Source organism: Ambystoma mexicanum, chromosome 12 (genome assembly GCF_040938575.1).
Source record: "Ambystoma mexicanum isolate Mex_15411 chromosome 12, UKY_AmexF1_1, whole genome shotgun sequence".
Lineage (NCBI taxonomy): Eukaryota > Metazoa > Chordata > Amphibia > Caudata > Ambystomatidae > Ambystoma > Ambystoma mexicanum.
The window spans coordinates 164,312,955-164,338,945 of NC_090936.1; the positions used below are offsets into that span (position 1 = coordinate 164,312,955).

At 45.5% G+C, this 25,991-nt stretch overlaps 1 protein-coding gene across 1 annotated transcript in view; it reads left to right on the top strand.

The window, feature by feature from the left end:
- The window catches only part of KCNMB4 (potassium calcium-activated channel subfamily M regulatory beta subunit 4), a 232,475-nt gene that overhangs the window by 187,106 nt on the left and 19,378 nt on the right, over nt 1-25,991 (top strand). The window contains exon 2 of the mRNA XM_069628244.1: nt 17,885-18,012. Within this exon, the coding sequence (XP_069484345.1) occupies nt 17,885-18,012 (128 nt within the window). The remainder of the gene's footprint in view (nt 1-17,884; nt 18,013-25,991) is intronic.

Consider the following 25,991-nt stretch of genomic DNA (forward strand, 5'->3'; position numbering starts at 1 on the left):
TTCCTATTAATACAGCCGTTTCAATAAATGAAAGAATGATCCTGAGCACAGCTAGGGGGTGTCCATAGTCAGTGTCTTAGCTCTCTCTCTCACATTCAAAATATTTTTAGTTTGTGCCACCTCTAAACCAAAACTATTGCATTGTAGTACAGGTACAAGGGTGGTGACATGTGAGGATGAACACACTGCTTGTGGGTGTTGTTTGGTTATTTAACCCACCCATTGATTGCTTGTGTCCATGTTAATCCCTTTAGCCATTCCCACCCACTACCTGTCCCACCCAATCCTTAACACATCCTCCTGGGATCTCTTTGGGTGCCCAGTTTCAAACAGTAACATCAACTTTTAGCCTACCAGTCTTTTTTCTAAGTAGTCTGCTGAAAGTAAATGGATTAATTGCAGCTGTAAATGGCTACAGGTGTAATATAAATGTTTTAACCAAGTGTGCTAACAGCCACTTGATTTATAGCTCTATCTTGCACGGAAATCCTGTTAAAAACAAGCACCAACCAAGCCAACAGTTTTGGCTTGAGGTATTAGATAAGCATTTGCCAGGTACTAACATCATATGCCCAGGGAATCACTCAATTTTCCGGCTATTGTGATCTTATGCCCAAGTAGTTTCATTATATCAGTGCCTAGAAAATGTCTATCCCATACCTACAGAAAAGCCGAAACGGTTGGCTTTGCCAATTCTTGTGCCGCTTGTTGTGCACTCTCTCTCTCACATCCTACCCATTCTCTGCCTCCTGTCAAGAGTAACTAGGCTGGAGCACAACATCATTTTACTAATGGTATTTCGTTCCATTATCTTTTCAACAAGCTAAACATCATGTTGTTATTTACAGCACAAAAACAGAAATCTTTAATACAATAATGTCAACCATTCACTTGCCTGAAAACAGCTTCCAAGGTCAGACCATCCAAACTTGTTTTGGCTATGATGTGTGCAACGGGACCCTGGCATGAGGTCCATATCATGGGCAGACTGGGACACCACCAGCAGCCCAGGCACTATGGGTCTCCGGCCCAGCTCAAACACATTCAAAATGGCTCCCTGTACACCACTGTAAAAGCCTCCATGCTCAGACACTCTGCCACAATAAAAGACTTCTAAACCCATTGCCAGCTTGGCTTTGTATCACCATGTGGTGAAGTGACACTCTCTCTCAAACACTTCACTCTGAATAATCGAACAAAGGGTATCAGGTAATATAATCGCGGCAAAAATGTCGCGGTAAAAAAATATTGCGGCAAAAATGCCGCCGTTTGACCTGGTAAAAGTGTGCCTCGTTATACCATTTAAGGGGAGCAGGGGTGGCGGGGGTGTCCCCCGCATGTCTTACATGGACTGCGGCGCAAAAACGGCTGCATTTCTGCCACGATATTTTGTTACCACAGCAATTTTTGCCGCGATTATATCACATGGAACCGAACAAAGGCAGTGTGTACAGGCCATGGTAAAAATACACATAACTGTTAATAGTTTATCTTATAACGAGCTTCTCACCATGCCACACAGAACTGATGCTAATGTATATTTGTACTGAGAAAGAAGAACTTGTGTGGGCATGTTATTCACACTGTTGGCACAAACCTCAACTGCAAGCACCAAACACAGTGAGCTATTTTTCCAGCATGTGGACATGAGTTGTGTAGATGTGGCTGACTTGTGACCACCCCTCTGCTTATACTGGTGACTCTCGGAGGAAGTGGCTGCAAAAGGTCACATAGACCCTTGAGTTATGCTAATGTGTCTCTGTAAGTGTTTTGTTTCAGGGGAGGCAGCTCTCTGCTTGAGAGTGAAGGTGGGTTTGGGTGATCACCCACAAGGGAGCATCCCTGGAGTCTTTGATGCTGCTGGCCCACCGGGCGAACATCTGACCTGTTTAATGGCCAGTCCACCCATGAGCTTGATGACGATACAGGACTGGCGAAATAGAAAGGGGTATGCATACAGAACACTAAGGCCCAGTTTAGGTAGGCCCTGTCTGCACATTAAAGCACCACCACAAGTTCTTAATTAAAAGAAAACGGCCTTGAGGAGGGTGGGGGGAGCAGGCACAGATGGGAACACTTGGTGAGTGCCTGTGAGGGCAGGGAAGCACTCTTTGTTCATTGTTTTTCCCTAAAACTGCGGGTATCCGACGACTACAAATAACCATGCTCTGTAGTACATTGTGATTACACCGGCGATAATGGGAAAAATAAAAAATAAAGATTTTTTTTCTACAGCTACAGTGAGGTAGGGCCATGGCTAGTGGTTTGGTAGTGTTTAAAACAATAGAGTGGGCATGGCCGAAGGACGGATGTGATTTAAAATACACAGTGGAAATGGCCGAAGGCCATGGCTAATGGACTGGCAATGTTGTAAAATATACAGTGGCAATGGCTGAAGACCGTGGCCGAAGGACATGGCTGGTGGCTTGGTAATGTAAAATATACAGTGGCAATGGCTGAAGACCGTGGCCGAAGGACATGGCTGGTGGCTTGGTAATGTAAAATATACAGTGGCAATGGCTGAAGTCCGTGGCCGAAGGACATGGCTGGTGGATTGGTAATGTAAAATATACAGTGGACACCGTAACTAAACCTTAACTAAAGTTTTTTAAGTGGATGTATATATATGTACAAAACACAGGCAATACCAAACTTTTAACATTCAAATAAATCAGGCAATATATATATATATATTGAAAATATATATATATATATATATATGGTGAAAAAAAGAGGAGGAGAGGGGCGCACTCCAGTTCCCTGCACAGTAAACCTTCTCAGCCACAGGTGTTCTCCTCCGACCGGTTTCTGTGCCAATACACGTCATCAGGGAGGCTGTCTTAACTTGCAGCTCACAGCAAGTGCAGGTGTTAACACTTAGTGAGGATTCTGCTGCAAGGACTTCTGGTAGCTGTAGTCATCAGGTTTGCAAGGAACAGACTCACACCCAATCCCACAGTGGGGAAAGGGGGGGAGTAGCCTACAGTGAGGCACTCCAAAGTTGGGCATAAATTACCCCGGTGCAGCACCCTATTAGATTTCTGAAGATTCCACCCTTCAGAAAACTTACAAATGTGGTGAAAAAAAGAGGAGGAGAGGGGCACACTCCAGTTCCCTGCACAGTAAACCTTCTCAGCCACAGGTGTTCTCCTCCGACCGGTTTCTATATATATATATTTATTTATATATTTTTTTCAAGGAAAAAAGTTTTGTTGCAGGGACATTAACGTGAGAATGCAACAAAACCCCTGAAATTCAGCTAAAGCCACCTTAACTTAGTGCCCCCTGTTGCGCAGTCTATGACCACAATGATTACATCACTGGTGACATCACGAATGCCATCATCTATGACATACACAAATGTCAATGTATTCAAAGATTGGATACTATTTAAAGATTACTTTTACTTAATATAGTGTGTGTTTTATTTCAATTGTAACAGGTTAACCACTTACAAAAAACACACAGAAAGAAATATACATCTATGTACATGTTGTCAAGCAAATGTTGAATTTTAAAACTTCATTTCTTTTTTATACATATATAAATTTAGAGTAATAATCACTTTTTTTCAATACCTATGTATGGAAATCGGAAACTATATCCTAATACAGTTTTTCCTTGTTTTAAAGCACTTCTCGTGTCATTTAGAAAATGATACGTGTACCCATTTTTCTTACAATAAAACAATTGAGTATTTACATGTTTATTTTAAAACGTAGTAAATAATGAGGGTTCAATATGTGTCTCTTTCTACTTATTTAAAAAAATGTTTTTATGTGTATACAGATTATATTATTGTGAACATGTGGCACAACCAGCAACATTCAGATATCATCTTTTGCCAAAAGTACTACAAAGGAAAGCTTTACAAGTAGTGATAGGATACATATGTAGCTGTTTACTGTTTTAAACAATCTACTCATTGTTATGGACTATTCTAAAATGCTAATATCACATATGTACAAACGTAAGTGTGGTCAAAATGATGTTGTTAGCAATGCCATCAATGCGATCATAGATGATGTCTTTAGTGATGTCAGAAGTAATGTTATCAGTTATGTCATTGGTGATGTCGTCTGTGATGTAATCATTGTGGTCATAGGCTGTGCAACAGGGGGTGCAAAGTTAAGGTGGCTTTAGCTGAATTTCAGGGGTTTTGTTGCTTTAAATTCCCACCTTAACATCCGTGCAACTAAAGTTTTTCCCTTGAATTTCAACGGTTTTGCTATTGCATAGATTTTTAGAACACTACCAGGCCACTAGCCATTTGCCTTTGGCCATGGCCAGTGGGAACAACCGAACACTAGCAAATCTGATGACTGTGGGCATGGCCACTCTACATTTTAAAACAACCCATCGCTCAAAGACGTTCATCAATCACAAACTGATATTGACCTGTTTTGACAGTGGTATTGTTATGTAAAAAAAGTGCAGGCTTTCAGAACTCACAATGTTTTAGGCAATGCACCGTGAGATTAAATTATTTTCCATGGATCACACACTTTGGTTAAGCAGCATGCTTGAAGTGCCTTGTTTTATGGCTGGTCTTTTGTTGACTGTTGCGATACATAGCACAACCCCAACTAACCGCATTTAGCTGCACGAAAAGTGAAAAAAATGACATGCTGCAAGAATAACATATGCCCAGGTACATTTGCCCCCAAAGCAAAATTTTAAAACTGGCATCCATGAATACACACACAGTAAGTGAACATATAGCTTAAAATAAAATATACAAATGTAGTTCATTTTAGCTTCCCCTTAGAAGAAAGTGCACAAGACAAAATAACATTGGACGTTTAAAAAAAGTAATGAACACCAGAAAAAGAACCTTAGAGAGGAAATGTTTCAATAAATATGCTGGCAAAGTATAAATGGTGTTCTCCTTTAAAACCCAGCAATCTGTCGTGAAGTATTCCCTGGTAGTCAAATCCCAATATGAAAGAAGTGCTTGTGGTCTTGTGGGTAAGCGTCTGCAGCGGGAATGTGATAACCTGAGTAAAATCCCGGTAGCCAGATTCTTGAGCAAGCTTGCCAACCTAAAAAAAAACCTAGGGTTTGCGTCTGCCCTCTGAAATAAAGTTACGCTTTCCACCCACATTTGCCTTTTACTTGTGCCCTTAAAATCGGCCACAATCATGGGCAAATAACTGCACCAGTGTTCAGGATTGCAAACTCTCTTGCTGCATTGTGTGAAAATACTCATGACTTACTTGTTCTCTCATCATTTCCCCTCCTCACCCACATGTCTGGCTTGCAACAATACCCTGCTTTATAAAGATAACTTGAAAAGTACACATTCAATAGCGTCACTCAAATTTATAAATCCAATAAGTGTACAATTGTGGCATTATTCCCCCATCTTGACTGGGAGGCTACAAATATTGTGTTTTTCTTAGTGTGTTATGAGATGTTTAAAACTAAGAAAACACATGGCATCCGAGACTATGGACTGTCTCCCATCCATGCAGTAACCGGGATCGACTCTGCTTAGCTTCAAAACAAGGAAGGTGCCTGCCCCCCAGGCCATGTTGCTCTAAGTGGTCTTTTAACTTGTGCTCATTTATTAGGTTTTTCACCTCTAAGGTCACTTTAGCAGTCAATATATATATATATATATTTTTAAACTTTAGTTCTGTAGCCGCGAGTGCAGAATACAGATAACCTTGGCTATCTGTAGTCATTTTATGTATAAACTACAGATAGCTGCGGCTATCTGTAGTTTTTATAGGCATGAATATTGGAAAAAAATCCAGGAAAAGAAATGCTTTCTTGCCCCCACAGGCCCTCACCACGTTCCCCCATCATCTGTGCCGACTCCCCCCACTCACCAGATGGCCTCCTCACCTCCTCTGCCCTCTCTCTTTTCCGACACAACACACACTGTTTCTGTGACGCAGTTTGCTTTGAGATGTCGGCTATTTGTGGATATAGCCGAGGTTACAGAAAAGCTTTGTATTGCAAACACAGTCCGTAGAACCCCTCCAAATTTCACTTGGTGCCCTCCAGCCATTTGTTTTGTGACCACCATCTGATTAAGAGTTTTCTGGATCTTCGAAAGCTTATGGAACTAACATCTACGCATAGTATTTAGTTACAAAAAAGGAAGCAGGCACTCCTCTCCAGAAAGAACATGGCATGATAACCTTCTCTGAGATGAGAGTTTTCAGCACACGCTTTTTGCTCACTGTACCTTTCACAGATGGGAAATATCCATTTGCATATCAGTCTTTGTCCCGCCCACATGGGCAGTCCAGCAACGTATTTAGTTAGTCCAAAAAAGGTATAAAATCTTGGATTTTGCTTGAATTTAAAACTGGACTAAAATGGCACCCGCCCCTTCTTGCTCCATAACTTTCAACATGTTAAGATGTTTCCTTGTCAGATGTAAACCATGCAATTTCATTGTGTTCAAATTGAATGATGTACTTTGGTGCTATTGGCTACAGGCTGGTGGTCTCTCTTGTACTGTAAGTCTTTTTTTATTGTATGATTAGGTTGAAACTGTGTTTAGTTGGTTGGTCCCTCATGTTGTGCTTCAGGGTTTTACATATACTGAATTTCTTGCTTTCTTAAACATCAACTTGAAAGGTTTTTGAAATTGGTCTAAAAATATATCTTTTTTTAAAAAAAAAAAAAGAAGTGTATTTATTTTCTAGCCTGTACTGTGAAGTAATCGGCTTCCGGGTGCTACAAACAGAAGCAGGAGGCGGTCTAAGTATGGCATTGCCCATATTTCTTACAGTGTGATTGTTTTTATATCACCTGAGTGATGTTTTTTGGGGTTCCATGTCATTTCATCGCTGTAATTTCATCCCCTGTCATTTTAACGTGCACATTCCATCAAAAAATGCTCATCGTTTTTTTTGGGAGGGGTTCGGGGGTGGTGGGGACGTTCCCCCCAAACACCCCTTCCACACTTATTTTTTGGTATTGCCTACCCGCCCAAACCCTTATCTGCCCTTTCCACCCCCTAAAAAATTTGATGAGCACATTCGATGGAATGCAGGCACTGAAAGGACTTTGTACTGTTTTTTACATTCTTGCATGGATGGTAGAACAGGTGGGATTTTGCCTCTGCCTGGACTGTCGGAGGACCAGGGTTTTTTGCCAGGGGCAGAGTGTTCCACAGTCACAGGGCAAGTATGGCGAATCACCCGTCCTTGGTTTGTCATTTGTCTTTGCCACAAAAAGATGGCCGTTGTCGGTTGAGTCTAGCTGTCATGTGGGTTGTCTGTGTATTGTGTCCCATAGATAAACAGCAGGAACAGGATTTTTAATGATATCCTCAGGTGTACTGGGAAGCAACAACAGCTCCCGGCAAACGTAGATGCTGGTTCTCTGCTTTCCTGACAAAGACGATAATCTAACTAATGCATTATGTGTAGCCCTTGACGGTGGTACCACACATGCAAGGCACTGCAGTGGTCTAGGCATATGTTAATAAGCACACCTTGCATTAAAGAATGGGTTTCCCTTGGCAAGTAATGCAATGTAATTTGACATTTGTATATCGCCTTTTCCCACTGGTATGTCCTCAAAGCGCTGTAGGTGAATGCCCTGGGGGAACCGAAGTCCAAGGCATGGGAAATTCGTCAAATGAGTTTAGAATGTGTGTTTGCATTTTAGCCAATACGAAGGTAGGTAGGGTGGCCAAGCCGCTTCTAGCTACCCATGTCGAGCTGGCACGTGCATGGGTGCTGTGAGGGTGTCGCGAGAGTATGGGAGGAGACTGATTATGTGTGCAGCTAGACCACATTTTTGTTGTGGGACATAGCTGCATTCTAATGGCAGAGTTGTTGTGCGATGTGTCTACCATTAGTGTATGATAGCAGATGCAAGCGGATGCGCGGCCATGCATGTGGCTATCTAACATCAACATGGAGTGCGATACGTACCCGTACAGGAGTTTCTCTTTTCAGCAGTTTTAATTTTAGGATCATGGACCGTACAACTGTACAACAGTTCTCAAACGCCCACATTACTCCCAGGTGTCTTACCTTCCATTTTTTTTTTTAACTTTTTTTATTAGAATAGCATACAGCAAATGGTGTGAGAACAGATAAACCAATTCTTAAACAATTAAATAATCTGATGTATCAGAATAAATCCAATTGATCAAGAATATGCTGGGCAAATCAGCATAAAAGAACTTATTGAAGTTGAAAAGTAACTTAAAAGACAAAAACAGGGAGGATCATAGAGACAAAGACAGGACATTAAACAGTAGGAAAGGAGAGGGTAAGGATAGCATAACGAGCAGTTGATAACAATTAATCATGAGTGTTGAGGTACTGAACAAAAATATTCAATTTTCTGTTGAATTTATGCATATCAACAAAAGAAGAAGTGTGGCATTTTTCTATTCGATGAGTGGAGCAAATAGAGTTCCACCAAGTATTATTAGATAGGTTAGTTGCATCTTCCAATTATATGTTATGAAAAGCAATACTTATGAACAGATTAAACAGAGCAGGGGAGTCAATATGATTTATAACTGGGTTAGTAAGAGATCCAATCATTAGGTTGGCGAGTGTTAGAGGTTCTGAGAAATGAAAGATTGATTGCAACCGTGACCAAATCATCGACCAAAAAGTGTGAACCTGTTTACATTTGAAGATTAAATGAACAAAGTCAGCATTAGGTTCAGCACACGACCAGCAATTGTTAAATACATTGTCCACAGCTTTGGCGATACGTTAAGGATACCTTTTGTTTAATACCTGTCTTCTGTCTGAAAACAATGGGAGCCTGTCTGGTTGTTTTCTAGAGAACGTCTTCAATTACTATTATTATCATTGTTACCATGGTATGTATTGAGCGCTAACCTAGCTTCGGGAAGCAATATAGCGCTTTACAATCATAGGGAGAAGAACACGGCGAGGGAAGCAGAGGAACAACAAGCAGCGGCTAGCAGCAGATCAAGAGGACGGCATGCGATTTGGCAGGAAGGGATCTTCAAGCAAATGGGGAGGAAAGAGTGGGGAGCGGGTTACCCACTCTCAGGTAGGGTGGGGAGTCAATGCTTAGTTCACTGGCCCACTTCACTTGCATTGTGCGCCCACACAGAGATAACAAAACAGTATCTTCCTGTGGAGCACTAGCATTCATCTGGGCCCAATGCTATTTTTTTTTGTTTTCGCAGAGTTTTTTGCTGCCCATTTTGTTGGCTGAGAAAACTCATTGAATATTTGTTTTTTATTGGGGGTTCCCACCAAAAACCCCATGCCCATACTTTTTACGACCTATTACCATGCCCCCCGTTCCTCTTACAACTCCCCCATATTTTTTGATGAGTTTTTTCAGCCAAAAATTGACAGCAAAAACTCCATGAGTAAAAACCCTGTCCATGAATGAAAGTCATAGCATTGACATGTTTATCCAGCCCACTCCTCTGCGGGACGCAGGGGGTGATCACTGGAAAGAAGCATCAACTCTTTCATTTCCTCGCTAAAAGTGAAAACGTTGGGCTCATTTTATTTGAAGTCTAAATTGCACGGAGGGGAGCAGCGACATGTGAACCTATGTACGTTTCAGGCCCCTCTCTGTAAACGTCTTGGTTAGCATACAAAAAGTGCAAAAATGCACGTAAAACCTGGTGAAAGCCCAATAGTGCCAAGAAGCAAAAAGGACTCCTGCCACATGCAGAGCTGGAGGTATTTCCCATGGATTGCTTTGAATGTAGGTACTCAAAGCTGGTGGATCATACGAGGTAAGCGAGAAAAGACATTTTGTCCGGTGCCCCAGCTCCGCCTGTCAAATAAATGCAAATGCTCAGGAGTGTTAAAACAGGTGCTAAAGCAGGTGCAAACCTTTACCTGTTCGAACACTCTATGGGCTTGGAAAATCAGCTCTGTTGTATTGTTTTAGGTCACTTGGTGCTTGGGTAATTGGCAGCACCACCCAAGTATATGCCAATGGCGCTCACATGTAAGATCGCAGATGGGAAGCCAGGTGCTTTCGGTGTCGTAATCTCGAAGGCAATACCCTCTTTGCCATCGTATGATTTCCCGGGTGTCCGCAGTGCCTTGAGGGGTGCATTAAATCTCTATGCCATAGCTTTGACCTCTAGTTTATAATATTTCATTTGTCGCCCTTAGATCAAGCCATTGCAAGTTCCCACAAAACATTTTTATGTTATCATTTTGAACTCTTGGTCAGAATTCGCAGCTCAGGGAATCCAGCCTGGTCAGTAAATCGCCAGCAAGTCATCAGTCAACTTCCAAGGCACACCTGTGACATGCCATTGATGTCCAAGGGCCATGCTTCGCCCCAAGGATGCATTTCTTACCCAGGAGACTAGAGGTGTTGAGTGGTGCCATTGCATTTCACTCGACCTCATGGAAAGAGCTTTGGCTCTGATTGCAGTGATGGAATCAGGGATGCCTTCATCTTGTCCAGTTTACTTCCTAGTGGTCTGCGTGCCAGCGTCAGTAGCACTTCTTTGCATGGATATTGAATCTGGAAACCTCTTGGTATTAGCAAAACAAGATGACGCAAATGGGGCCGAATACGGCTCATTCGCTGCCGACAGCTGACCTCGACCATCCGTGCATTGATCATTTCCGGTGACGCGGCACTATCTAAGCCATTTGGGGCTTGTGGTGCCCAAAGTGGTTTTGTGAACCACAATCCCTTGTTTATCACTTTCTCAAACACAATTTCACAAGAACCGCATCTTCCAGAGGGACCCATGGCCAGGGCATTAGCCATTCCAATATCCACACTTTAATTCCGCGACGTGACTTAAAAAGTGTGGTGCGGCGCAGCTGTGATAGCCCACCCTCAGCAACTCTCACACCTTTTTAGGTACCTTCTTCCAGCTGCCCCTCTGTCCCTTATTCACAGTAATTCCCTTGCTACTGGTCACCCCAATAACTGACAAGTATAGCAGTTTGGCGGGTAATCAAGTATTGGATCTTCTTTATTGGTGAGAATTAGCTTATGATATGATTTGATATGGCATTTATAAGGCGCCTATACACAAGTGTTTCAAGGCGCGACGAGGCAAGGGAGGGGGAACAGAGGGAGGACAGACAAGCGATCCTACTAGGCCAGGTGACATTCAGATTGCCAAAGTGCAGGGGAGGAGGGAAGGGGGAGGGGGCAGTGTAGTACATAGGATAACAATACACATACATAACGACAATAAATGAAAGTATGGCCAGCTGGTGGCAAGTGCAAGGGTAAGAGCAGACATAAGGGGGTCAAGTGCTAGTAGGGGCTGTAGGGATACAGAAACAGTCTCACAGTGCAAGGGTTGCCAGGAGGCAGTGCAGGAGTGCAACTGGTGGAGATGGGACCTGGGCCCGAGAATACGTATTTGATTGCCTTACTGCAGGACAGGGACATCATTTGTACGTTATATTACAGTGATATCATAACCATATTTTTCTTAGTGTACCAGGGAATAGTGCTATGTGATGTCACTTCCTGTTTTGTCAAGCGGTGAAAGGTCATTTGACATCACTTCCTGTGATGTCATCAAAGGTCAAGGGTCATGCGATGGCACTTCCGCAACCCCTGGCATTTCGCTGAAATAGCATTCCTGCTGCAGGAGCTGCGATGAGCTGGCGACTGACTGTGCCCACCTGAAAGGAATCCTAGTTCCCATCAAGCATTACACACATTTCCCAGTTTTTATTTCCTTTGGCTATCCCTTTCTGGCAACAGCTAGTTATGTTACATCATGCGCCCCTGCAATGGCAAACTTTGCTGCCCCAACATTTCACGCAAGTTTTCCAGGTCGATTTTCCTGGAGGGGCCAGTTTTACCCTTCTTGGCAGTTGCAATTTTCCCCTTCCATTTTCCTGCAGCAACAAGTTTTCGACTTTCATTTTCTTTCTATGACAAGTTTCCCCTTCGATTGTCTTACAACTGCAAGTTTCCCCTTCATGTTCTTGCAACTGCAAGTTTCCCCTTCGATTTTCCTGCAGCAACACGTTTCCCCTTCATTTTCCTGCAGCAACACGTTTCCCCTTCATTTTCTTGTAATGGCAAGTTTACCCCCATTACTTTTTTGAAATGGCAAACGACCCCCACCCCCCGTTTTTTGTATTGCTCACAACATGCCGCATTACTCTAATGAAAAAGCACTCCCACGCCCATAACAGTGCCTTCCAAGCTGAATATTTATTCTCGCGAGCACAAATCAAAATAAGTGTAAAGCATTCCAAGCGACCCACTACATCACTTTTTCATGAACTCCTTTTCTCCTCGGGCACAACTTTGCAGCGCAGCAAAGAACATTTACTTACAGATGTGCCCTTTCACAGCAGGCCCCAAGCAGATCTTCAGAAGATGAAACTTTTTGGGAGCCAGCCTTCTGTTCTCTTCCTTTGTTGCCCCAACATCGGGTTGGCACACGCCATGCACAGCAGCGGCGTCTGGCACCTCTGCAGGGGAGTTGCTAGGTCTGGAAAAGACCCGGGGCTAAGCTTATGTCGGAACTGTCGGGACTGGGGGCTAGCTAGTCTTTTGGCTGTAGCTCCTGAGATTCTATCCGGGGCTACAACCAAAAGATCAGGGGCTATAGCCCCCTTAGCCCCCCCTAGCAACGCCCCTGCACCTCTGTATTACTGTTGGAGGCATCTGTGCCAGGGCAGGTGTGAGCGATGCACAGCACCAGGAAGCAGGAAAGAGACCGACACTGGATTATGCATAAGACGGCCTTCATGAACCCCCGGTAAATAAGCAGCCTTGACGTTGCACTGTGCCATGACTGTCAACGAGTTTGCAGATTAGACACACCGGGTTTTCATTAAAGCAAAATTGGAATCTTAGAGGCACCTGCAAGGTGTTTCATAATTTGCATGGAGAAGGCAAGCTGCTCTAATAACGAAACGGATTAAACTTCCCCGCCACTCTAACTTTAGATTCGGTGTTATGACCCCACGTGTGCCTGCTTGCAGCTGCTTCCCCAGCTGGAGCAAAGAAACGACACGCCACCCCCACCTGATGTGCATGTATGAAGGGTAGTTGGAGAAAAATGACTTCATCTTCCTGTAAAAATGAACTCTCTGCTTCATCCGCACTTACAGGAAGGTGAATATCCCGCGTTGGGCCTCATTACGAGTTTGGGGGGGATTACTCATGAATTGTGCGCTCTGAGGCCCACGGGCGTGTGGTGCTTTATAAAAATGTAAATAAATAAATACATTCCTACCAAACGCATTTACTGTTACCACCACTTGGTCTGGCAGAACTACCACCAGATTACGTGTAAAATGGGGATATTTTTGGAGCCCTAGAATTTGGAGGTTTTTACCACAGGTGGTCATTTCTTTTTAAATCCTCTAATATTTGGAGGTAAAGTGGAGTAGTTACCGCCAGCATAAGCCAGTATTCATCGGTGTGGTGAATCTGGCAGTAAGTCATTATTGGAGTGCGGGGGTAGTGGCAGCAACAGACTCACTGCCAAACAGATACAGTGCCGAGAGACTCGTAATGAGGCCCATTGATAATAGCGGTATACAGGACGCGGGATGGTGCATCATCCACAACCAGGACGCTTTTCCACGCGGAGTTGATACGCAACAAGAAGGCATCCTGAATAGCTGAGAGCGACGAGGACATCCTTAATCTGTTGGTATGAGGAGGACCCTAAGAGCCTCTTCCTATCCCAGAACTGTGTCACGGACCAGCATTACAGGATGTGAAGAGTGGATCCATACAATGAACTGTGCCTTGTATCCTGCCATCTTCCCTCACCTGTCAATTTCATGCACTCCCCCTCCCCATTTCAAGTAGGACTAACTGACTTGCCTTCTTGCCTTCCTGGCATCTTTTCCCACCTCCCCCAAAGCCGCATTTAGTATAAGGCTCTAGCGTTTCATGGGGGTCAGGGGCCTGAAGGTCCCCCAGTGACAGTACAGGAGGGCATCTGTAACAGTAGATGTTCTTGTTGCCATTAAAGCCTTAGTAGAATGCAGGGGGGGCAGGGTGTGTGTGAGGAATAATGAGCGCGGGTGCTGTTTTCAGACACAGGGCCTCATTCTGAGTTGGGCAGTAAGGGTTAACAGTCAACGGTAATGATGCCGGTGCTGTTAAACCCTTAGCGCCCAATTCGGAGATCCCTTAGCAGGACCCGCAAAGGACGTGTGGTCTGACCAGTTGGTTTGAACTGAACACATTCGTCAGATACTTGTGATGTAGTGAGGTTAGTAAACATATAAGGTGACATCCTATTATTAAATGAAACCTTGATACAATTCACTATCCTTGACTTTGTCAGTTTTTCTGTCCTTGACTTTGTCGACACCAAAGAGTGTGTTTATGGGTCCTGGCAAAAGATGGTTAAACAGGCTCAGTAGCTAGTTATTTAATGCTATCAGGCATGCGTCGGACCCGTCTTCAGGACTTGATTTATATAGATCTCCCAAATTGGAATTTCAGAAATAGTTAATTGGTTAATTTCCTTTTCATAGTTTATTTGGCATGTGTGGCCTTGATTTTAGAACAGATGCGGACAGGAATCACTGGTCCCAACTGTGATTTCTTCTCAAAGACTTGGAAACTGACGACTCTCGTGGGCAGACATCTTGCTTCGAGACCTGGGGCTGCTTCTGCTGCTGAGATAAACCAATGCGATACAGTAGTGAAGTCCAATTAACGTCAACGTGTTCGTTGATTTTCAGTATAGGTTCTTTTATGGAATGTTATGTGTAAACAAAATGCATCTTTGTCCCTCTTGTTTTAATACACATTTTTCTAAGTGTTTTGTATCCATGAATTAAAATATGTATTTCTCTATGTTTTGTGTCGCAAATAATTGACCGACATGAAAGGTAGCACGTTGTGCAACTAGACACACCTGGCACGTGTGTAAGCGGGTAGCTGTTTTTGCGGTATTCTCTTTGTCTTATAGATTTATAGTAGTCCTTTGCCACACAGCCCCCTAAAAAAGAGGACTCCACAGCTCTAACTGCTTCATTTCACTCGCCATTGGTACCGCCATTTCTCTCTGTTTCTGCTTTTCCTCTTTCTCCTGCTGTATTCAACCTTCCTGTAAGGTAAACATATCTACCATGCAGTCATCATTCGTAAAGGCCGATATATATTCTGAAACAATCTTGTTGCCTTATGGATCGTTGGCTTGCGCTTGATCATTTGGTGATTGAAATGAGCCATAAAACCCCATACACGCGATGGCGACATGGGAGGATAGCTCAGCGGCAACGTGCTCACCTTGTAAACAAAACGACACGGAGCAGCAAAGGTTCGATCCCTGGATCCGTGCTTAGAAACCTCTGGGTATTAAGCGTGATATAAATAACCTATCATAACATAGCTGCCACGTAAGCCAGGCAAGGTCTCCAGCTCTGTCCATGGCTGTTGTACTGAAGGCAAAGGCAGGCTCTGTGCCAAGCCCATCATGGTCTGAGGCCTGAGCTGCGTTTTTGATGCTGCTCCCAACTGAAATGTTTCCAATTTAAACTATCATTGGCACAGCCAATAGATATGGTTTTGCAAAAGTAGGGGAAGGCTATTTGTCTGTCCTATGGGGGGCTATCTAAGAACACCTTTCTATGTTTACAAAGCAAGGCTTATTGGCTTAGTTAATGCTTGTTTGGCTATGGAATTGATGCATTTGTGCAGATATCGGTGTCATCAGGAGATAGAATGATCATTATTATTGTTGTGTTTTTTACATACCACCAGTTCACCACAGTAGTAGTCTCGCAGCGAGTATCATTGTCCGAGTTAAGGTGAATTAAGTGCTCATACCATCCTAACCTGTGGGTTTAACCCGGAGACTCTGGGTTTTTACGCTCTTCTCTGGGTCTCCGGGGAAGGGCGTGACCTCTTCAGGTTTTCCGCTGCAGGCTCACAGTTGCTGCGGCTTTGCCCATGCCTCCATCCGATTGGCTACAAAAGACCGCTGCTAGAAGCCAATCGGGTGGCGATGTGGGCGGGACCCAGTAATGCTGTGAATTTGAAATCTGTCAGTCGTCTCCTGTCCCGCTTCCGAGCTCTCCCTCCTTTTGGTAACCTCCTCTTTTAGTGACCTTCGAGGCTGCGCATCACCCCCCTCGCCACCTGAAACAGATATTCAGCTTCCCCCGCCATTCCAGTCTGTTCTCGCTCACCTCTTGTCTTGCCCAATTGTATTCCGGATTCCTCCACTGATTAGCCTGAGGTATTAAATAATGACTACAAATTAATGGGCAGAGAGGAGGGTGACTTCACCAGTCCGTAAAGGTGCCAGGATCTGTAACTGGAGCCCTGCACTGTTATCAGTACATTAAAGGCGCCCATCTTGCAGGGACGTCATTTAGGGGTCGCCATAGGTCGCAAATGCGACCTCTGAGGTCTCCCTTGCAACCTCTCTGGTCACCCTTGCGACCTCTAGGAAAAAAAAAAGAAAGCAAGTTTTTTTTGTATTTTTTTTTGTAATGCAAGCTCATAGGCTGTGGCCAGCAACATGTAGCTCTTCAGTTCTGGAGTGGCTGGCTATCTTGTTAAAGACCCTTAAAAGAAGAAACAGAAGAAAAGGAGTGCCACAAGTCTAACACTTTCAGCACTGACCCTAAATAAGAAAGATTAGGAATACCAAATAATGTGTCTTTCTGGAATTCCACACAATAATTGCTAGACTGACTCATTAAAGGTTAATTTCAGGCACACTTCAGGGGGTGAGTCACTGATTTAGTCTGTTCTTAAACGCCTCAACTCAGCCTTTCATCCTTCTGAGGTCGATAAATTAGTACCAACACAGGTCGGGTGATATTGGGTGTATATTTTTTATATAAAGCGCTTAAGCGTAAGTGCTATATAAGAACACATCATTATCATTTGGTCATGGACGTCTGCTTGCATTCACAGTAATTTGGTAATCTGGGCCTATACACACTGATCTTAATGACACATATGGCGATCCATTCTTGTATGAAATGTACATCACATTATAGCGATATCGTAACTATATTTTGTGTAGTGCACAATGATATGTGATAGCACTTCCTGTTTTGTCAACGGGTGAAAGGTTGCGTTCCATCGCTTCCCACGATATCACTTTGGGGTGGGGTCAAATTACATCACTTTCTGTGATGTCACCAGGGGGTCAAGGGTTGTGTGATGTAACTTCCGCTACCCCTGGCATTTTGGTGAAATGACGTCCCTGCCGTCTTGTGCTTATTTTATGAACACTCGAATGCCAAATAACACACACGTGCAATACTCTGCGCGATGCGCGCATAAGTACACATTTTCTTAAATCTAGCTACTGGAGTAAACCCTAAAATGGCTCTGTTGACCAAGTGTATAAAAAGGTTGTCAAGCAAAAGTATATATATTTACTCGAGTGTATAATGAAGAAAGGGGACACGCTTCAAATGACATCAGACATTACATACAAAACAGACCAGAATGGCTATGGCATTACATACAAAACAGACCAGAATGGCTATGGCATTTACAACATGTTACACAGTATTTGGATTTTAGTATTCGAATACTGGTTGCATAAAACGTATAAACCGTAGTTGATTTGTTTTATTTAATTAACACATATAATCAACGTTTTGTTTCACTTTCTGTTGACATGTGGGTAGGGAATGGGGGCGGAGCCTTGTGCAATTGGGCGGAGTCTTGTATGGCTATAGGCGCGGCATACATCTCAGGGTTTTTGATTTTCAAATGTAGGCAGGTATGTAAGTATTGCCCAAGGATCACAGCACCGTAGTCCGCAGGAAGTACATTGAGCGGAAAAGAGTGTGCTATAAAAGAAAGATATGACGGATGTGTGTAGGGAGCGTAGCGGGGGCTTGCGATAGTGAGCCGATAGTAGTGAGACAATTGTAAGTGTATAGTCTGGGTATGTGAAATGCGAGTGCTCCACTTCGTGATGGACGCCATTTTGTTTTTCTCTTTCTTTTCACAGTGCTCGTACATCCCGCCCTGCGAGAGAGAGAACCAGAAGAACTCCAAGCACGTGAAGCGATGGCAAGAATACTGGAATGTGGAAATCGGCTACCGCCCGTTCACGTGCTACTTGAACCAGCATCGGAGGTAAAACAGCAGGTCCTTTACATCTATATAGCGCAAAGTCCTGTTTCCGTTTGTTCAAACCTGAGAATGGTGCAAGCACGCCTCCTCACTCAGCCAGCAGTGGGCTGGCCTACGGGGAACGCTGGAGAGTTCCTGGTGGGTCTCTGCACAATAGGCCTGCCCCCCCTGAAACTTGAGGAGAACCATCTCTGGTTCAGCAAGCACCTCTAGACCCTCCTCTTTGCTTCTGCTTTCTCTCCTCCTCTCCCCTGCTGAACTCCTGACTGAAACTGAAATTGCACTGGTCGCCTGGCTACCCTCTGATCTCGGGCCCAGGTCCCTCCCGCGCCAGTTGCACACCTGCACTGCCTCCCTGGCAACCCCCGCACTTGTGGACTGTTTCTTTATCCCTACAGTCCACTACCTGCACTTGACACCTGATGTCTGCACTCACCCTTGCACCTGCCACCAGCTGGTCGCACCTTTTACTTATTGTTTTTATTCATTTTTTTTTTACTGTTGATCTCATGTACTGCACTGACCCCTCCCCATTCTCCCACCCGAACTTTCCCCTTTACCCTCCCCCTGCACTTGCGCGATCTCAATGTCACCTGGCCTAGTAAAATCATTGTCTCTTTCTTCCCTCTGTTCCCCCTCCCTTGCCTTGTCGCGCCTTGAAACACTTGTGTATAGGCGCGTTATAAATGCCATATCATATCATATCATAAGTGGGTACCCAGGGTTTCTTCCCCCTTCCTTCCATCCCTCCGCATCCTCTTGAAGTAAAGAATGTGTTGTAAAGCTTCCAGTAAGTCACTCCTCAATCTTAACAAATGCTATGGGTCTTTTTTTTTACTGTGTTTTACAACTTTTTATTCCCTATATATGGGCAATACTTTTAAAAAATACATCACTATTTGTTCTTGTAGGAGAACCCCCCAAGCTCTAGGTATAGAGGTGTTGGGCTTGCTACCACGTTGCAATAACATTTCCAGGGCCGCTTTTGGTTCCGAGTCCACCTCCACCCCCAGCTCAGCCATCCTTAAAGACAATCTTGTTAAATTCTAATTATTAAGCTAGCATTTGAGTTGTGCACGTGGAAGGGGCAGACTGGGGCATAAAATGGTCCCGGGCACCAATGAAAAAGTGGCCCACCGTAAAAAATGGCAATTCATTCCTTTTGTGACAGACTGCTTGAACAGTACCCAAGGGGGAGTTTTTTGATAAAATGTGATGCCAATTGTGGATTAAAAAAAATATTTGAGTAACACCGGTCAAAACTACTAGTTGAATAGTGAAGTAACTTATGAACATGGCTCACTTGGCCAAACATTTGTCCCACTTTGACCAACAAATCTGTCCCACACTAGCATTTTCTGTTTTTGTTCTGGGCATTGCCCTATTGCCCGATTAGGCAGTCAAAGCCTGGCGCGTGGGTCTGCTGGCTATGATAGGATATGTTATTTATAAAGCGCTTAATAGCCAGAGGATTCTAAGCGCGGACCCGGGGATCGAACCTGTGTTGCTCTGTGTCGTCTTGCTTCCAAGGCGAGCACATTGCCCCTGAACTATCCTCCCAAGAGGCTTGATTTTCTCTTGATTGATTTTCTTCCTGCTGGCTTCCTTCTGTGTTGTTTGTTTTTTGTCCCGTTTTATGTGCGCACTGAGGCCGCGAGGTGAGATGCGCTTTACAATAAATAAAGAAATAAATACAAATAAAAATTGCCCTGCACGCTGGCTATAATCTCTGCTGCGCCTGTGCTATTCAAGCCAGCTCGAACCACGCTTTAGCTCATAGAGAAAAGGCATATCAGGACAGCCAAAACCGCCCTGAGACCTCGGCTGGAGCGTGTTAAAATGATATCAGAATATGCTGAGATGGGTCCTTGGAGTTCTCTTTCCGAGCCATTTACTTGCACACTGCGGCTTGGTTATCAGACTTTAAATGAGCCAAACTAGCAGCTGAAGCGTATTTGGCACGTTGTGTGCCTGACAACTGTGCTCCCACAAAGCCCAGTGATGCAAGAAGGACCATCACGTATCTTTCGACTGCCTCATCAGGTGGTTGTAGTAAACTCTTATAAAGATGACAGGAGGCTGTAGTGTAGCTCGATGTCCTTTATTAACTGGGCGACATCTGCTGCAAACATATGCACATAAACGTGCCAAAACAACCAGGCAACGTGCCTGTTAACAGCTGCAGGGCTGGGGGGCTGGGGTGCCTTGTGGTGCAGGCCCCAAGCCCAAATCTCGGAGGAGCCGTCAGGACGCGTCCTGATGCGTCCTCTGCCGCTCCCGTAATGCGCGCGGCGCGCGCGGGGGCGGTCTTGGTGCGGCCGCGAGATCTCGCGAGAGTGGGGCTCTCGCGATATCTCTACACACCTCCCCTGGGTAATGCAAAGGAAGTTCATTGCAAGACATAGTCTTTGTATCTCACCGGTCTTCTGTGCTCCCTACTGGGTCGGCCACCTTCTCCGGTGCGAACTTCCGTCTGCTCCTGTTCTGGTTCAGACCTAGGTGTTTCCGGTTCCATCTCTGTTCCTTCCCTCTCTCTGTCGTCCCTCTCTGGCTCGCGTTCTTCCCTTCGCTCATAGTCTAATCCTCCTTCCGCATGTGATCTCTCCGGGGTACGCGCTCTTTCTTGTCTCTGATGATAAAGGGCTACTCTTTCCAGATTCCACGTGCGCCCATCTTCGGTGCGAACATGGTTGGTTCCCCTGTGACTCACTTTGATGGGGGTGCACTCCCCTTGTAGAAACGTGGTGGCCTTGATTTTGCCCTCTGGCAGTCTCGACATGCAGTCTGCCTGCGAGTTCTTCCATCTTGAGATGTGCTGCACTTCAAACGTGTACTCCTGCAGTTTTGCTGCAATGCTGCAATGCGTGCCAATCTGGGTGTAGACACTTTTGTGCCTCCCGGGCTGAGCATGTGGATGAGGGGTTTATGGTCTGTCACCAATTTGAATTTCGTGCCCCACACATATGTTCTGAAATGTTCTACCGCCCATGCACATGCCAACATTTCCTTTTCTATGGTGGAGTAGTTCTGTTCCGCCGAGGACAAAGCCTTCGAGGCAAAGGCTACCACATGTTCTGTGTCTCCTTTCTTCTGCGTTAGAACGGCTCCTAGTCCATACTCACTGGCATCCGTGGTGATGACTGTCTCCCACTCTGGGTAAATGGCTGTAAACAAGGCGCTTCCATGATGTGCCGTTTCATACTTTCGACCGCCTTCTTTTGGGGTTCTTGCCACCAGAATTCCGAACCTTTTTTGAGGAGGTCACGGAGTGGTGCCGAGGTTTCTGAGAACTTGGGGATAAATTTGGCATAATACTCCGCCAGTCCGAGAAATGATCTTACTTCATCTTTGCTGGTGGGTTCCGGTGCTTTAATTATGGCATGCATCAAGTTTTGTTTGGGACTAATCCCTTTTTCTGAGATTTTGTACCCCAAGTACTCGACTTCTTTCGCTTTGAATACGCATTTTTCATGGCGTAGTCTCACACCTGCTTCTTGTAGCTTGGTCAGGACAGTTCTCAGTGTGGCATCGTGTGTCTGTTCATCCCCTGCGTACACGAGGATGTCATCCTGAAAATAGGCAACATTTCTGACCTTCCGTAGCAGGACGTCCATCATGCGTTGGAAAGCTGATGCCGCTGACGATAAGCCGAATGGCATCTTGGTGAACTGATAGGTGCCAAATGGTGTGATGAATGCTGTGAGAGGTTTCGACTCTTCGTGCAATTGTATTTGGTGGTATGCGTTTCTCATATTCAATTTTGAGAATATTCTGGCTTCTTTCATCAACAGAATGAGTTTGTTTATGCTCGGTAGTGGGTAGTTGTCGGTGATGACTTCTAAGTTTAAACTGCGAAGGTCAATGCACACTCTCAGCTTTTGTGAGTTGGGCTTCTTTATGAGTACGACCGGGCTCAGCCATTCCGACGCTTCAATTTCTTCAATGACTCCCTCCACTCTCATTTTGTCCAATTGATTCCTGAGCGTGTCTCTTGCGGTTGCTGGGACTGGCCTCACTCGATGCTTGACTGGGACGGCACTCTTCTTGAGCATTATTTTATGGACAAAGCCCTTGATGTGTCCCGGCTCCTCCGAGAAAAGTTTTGGATAGTCACTCTTGTCAATGGGCCCGCTCCTCGCGCCTACAGACAGTACCTGGTCTTCTGTGCTGGGGTCCAGTTTGATTTTCAGCTTGTCTTGGTCGTCCCATCCCAGCACTGCTGGGCCTTCATGACTGAAGTAGACTCTGGTGATGGTTTCTCTTCCCTTAAACTCCACTTTTTCATTGATATATCCCAGTAGTTCGACTGACGCCCCGCCGAAAACTGTGGGTTTGTGTCGTGTAGTGAGAACTTGGACCTTTTCTTTTCCCACCATTTCTTTGTAGGTTCGTAGGGGTATGATGGTGAGGTCCGACCCGGAGTCCGCCATGACTTTTGTTTCTAGGCCGTCGATTTTGATTATACAATGGGGCTTTTCTCTTCTCGCCCTTGTGCTGTTTACCATACTGATGGTGGGTCTCCCCTCCTCTTCTGAGGACGATTCTCTCTCGATGTTGCAATCTGTGGTTACGCTGGTAACTTTCTTGTTCCTCCATCGACAGACAATTTCGAAAAATGGCCAATGCGTTTGCAGATGGAGCACTCTTTATCTCTGGCTGGGCACTCCCTGTCGAACGCCAGGTGTTTAGTGCTGGTGCACCTGTGGCATTTCAGGGGTTCTTTCTTGCCCCCTCTCCCCTCTCTCGGGTCTGGTGCCTGTCTTTCCTTTCTCGAGTGAAATGCAACCGCTTGAATTTCGGTGAAACTCTGAGCTCCTGTGAGTTCTCTTCGTCTTCCCGCTGTTTCTTCGACTGCTCTGGCAATTTCAATCGCTTTCTCTAGCTGTAACTCTTTCTCCACTATGATTTTGTCTTGAACTTTCCTGCGGTTTGTGTGGACTACCAACATATCGCAGATGAGGCTCTCAGCATTGTTGCCAAAACTGCACAGCGCCGCCAGTTCCCGCAGCTTGGTGACGTAATCGTCAACGGGTTCTGAGATTTCTTGTTTGCGGCTGTAAAAACGTATTCTGTGCAACACCGTGTTTTCTTTGCTGGCAAATCTCTTTACGATTCTCCTTACTGCCTCCTTAAAGACATCATCGTTGTCACCCGCCACCGGAATCGGGGTGAGACTCTCAAACACCCTCTGCCCTTCCACTCCCAGGGCGTTAAGTAACATAGCCCTGCGCCGTGCCGCTGAAAATCCTGCCCCTCCCATTGCCTCCACATACGTCGTGAATAAGGTTTGCCATTGCGGCCACGGGATGGCAGGTCTACCTGGAGTTTGCAGGAAGGGTGGTGGTGGCGTCGCTCCTTGCATGTTCTCACGTGGGTTGTAGTGGTGATCCCACCTTCGTCGCCAATTTATGTAGTAAACTCTTATAAAGATGACAGGAGGCTGTAGTGTAGCTTGATGTCCTTTATTAACTGGGCGACATCTGCTGCAAACATATGCACATAAACGTGCCAAAACAACCAGGCAACGTGCCTGTTAACAGCTCCAGGGCTGGGGGGCTGGGGTGCCTTGTGGTGCAGGCCCCAAGCCCAAATCTCGGAGGAGCCGTCAGGACGCGTCCTGATGCGTCCTCTGCCGCTCCCGTAATGCGCGCGGCGCGCGCGGGGGCGGGCTTGGTGCGGCCGCGAGATCTCGCGAGAGTGGGGCTCTCGCGATATCTCTACAGTGGTGTCCCCCCAAAGCCCCATTGGGACCAAGTGGCATAAGGTAGACTCCTCATTCACTCAGTGGCGTCGCTAGAAGGCAACATGAGGGGAGGCGGAGGCGGGGAACATCAGGCACGCCTCTGACATTTGCGCGCTCCCTGGGCCAGCGTCCTAGGAAAATGCATCTGCGACAAAAGATGTATTGCCTTGGTTACATTGTGTCCTTGTTTCCTCAGCACACGGTCTTCAATATATATGGGGACAGGGGCAAAAAAAAAAATTTGGGGTTGCGGGGGTGTCCCCCGCATGTTCCATGCAATAATATCGCCACAGAAAGCGGCCATTTTTCGGCGATATTTCTGCATGGCGAGATTTTTGTGGCGACATTATTACATGGAACCACTTAAAGGGCCAGGCTCTCTTGCCTGATCTTCTGGCGGGTTGCTAATGATGATGGGAGCTCTCCTGTTGGGTATAATGTCATGTTTGGCTAAGGATACACCCTAAGTGATGGAGAGGGAAGCTGCGTGATAGTATCCCCTACCTAGTAATGTGGACTATCCACCATGCAGCACCCCTGGGTCAATCATCCGCTAGCTCGGGGGCGGGGTACCCTGCCCTCATGGTTCCCCCACTATATGACTCCAGATTCATTCTGCGATTTCATCCCATATTTCCTCGCCTTCGCTCTGCCCCATTTCTAATCTGATCTGGAGGGAGGGGTACATTTCTGTTGCGTCTTTAGGCGTCTCCCCTCTAAGGAAATCCTGAGGCCTCTCCAGGATCTGTGGGGTCTGCCTAAACCAATCTGTGTCGCCAAATCTTCAAGCTTAGCCTCTTCCAACCAGGCATCACACTTTGGGAGTCTGGCCCTAGAATGGCCTCTTTTGGGTGACCTGGAAGTGCTTCCATTTGTGCTTTGCATGTTTTCTCTTGCACAGTAAATTGCAGATGTGCCTTTGTGTAGACCTCCCAGTCCCCAGGGAGGCAGCGAGTTTGACAAACCTTGGCTCATTGACCTATTCAGCTACGATCAGGTTGAAAATTAAATAAAATCTGGAGACTGCCGATACATTGAAATCATAATTGTATGCCCCTCTATCTGGATTGGGAAGTAGTACCTTTCTTCTGGGCCTTCCTAAAGTGAGTATTTTGTCTTCTTCTATTATCTATGGTCCTCGATACCAAAGATCCAGCAATCACATATATTCTGCCTCCTCCTGGACATGATAACTTGTATTGATCGGTTCTGGTGTAGAAATGCTGGGTCACATGGTTTCCCGCAGGCAGATCCCTTCATTATGTGCCTCTCATTCATGGTAAGTGTTGCTTCCTTTGGTTCTTGGGGGATAACTAGCTTAATTGGCAGGCTTGGATGCGTTCCATTTCACGTGCCTAAGACTAAAAGGACCTTGGCCCCACATGATATTTTATGGCTCCCAGTTCAATGGGTTTGGTCCCCTATTGCTCACAGGAGGATCTGGTCTCATCAATTTCCGTTGCTTTGCCCACTTTTAGTATCTGCCTGGATGGGCAATTCCATTGTGGGACGGCGGGGTTGTTGCATGTTTCTCCGCAAGAAGGGAAGCAGGGAGCTGAAGACTTGACCTATTCCAGATATTTCTTAGGCGCCACTTTTCGATATGACACCTGGAGAGGTGTTTCCCGGGCAAGCGGCTTTACCTCTTGCAGCTGATGTCATTGATGCTGTGCATTTCATCCCAGCCTCTCCAAGATAACCTCCCTGAGTGTGTCATGATCTGCTTGTCCGTCCCCATGCAATAGTTGCTAGGCTGCCTGTAATTCCCTGATCAATAAGGGGGCATCCTAGTGAGGACAGCTTGTCTTATCCCATTGGGCATGTAAAGTTGTAAAAGAACGCCTCAGGGTAATCACCTTAGGCAGGGGAGTTGGTAGGTCTGGAAAAGACCCGGGGCTAAGCTGATGTCGGAATTGTTGGGACTGGGGGCTAGCTAGTCTTTTGGCTGTAGCTCCTGAGATTCTATCCGGGGCTACAACCAAAAGATCAGGGGCTATAGCCCCCTTAGCCCCCCCCTAGCAACGCCCCTGACCTTAGGAGTACCTCTGGAGCAAGTGCACAGCTGGCATCGGAGTCTGGGTCTGAAGTTTACCCAACAAGGCCAGTTGGCCAGTCACCAGCTCATCAAAGATGGAAGTCCTCGTCAGTCTTCCTGTAGCTGCTTGGGCTCCTTCTGAAACTGGCATCTCAGATGAGTGCTGTTTCATCTCGACAGACACTGTGTCTTGCCGTTGATGAC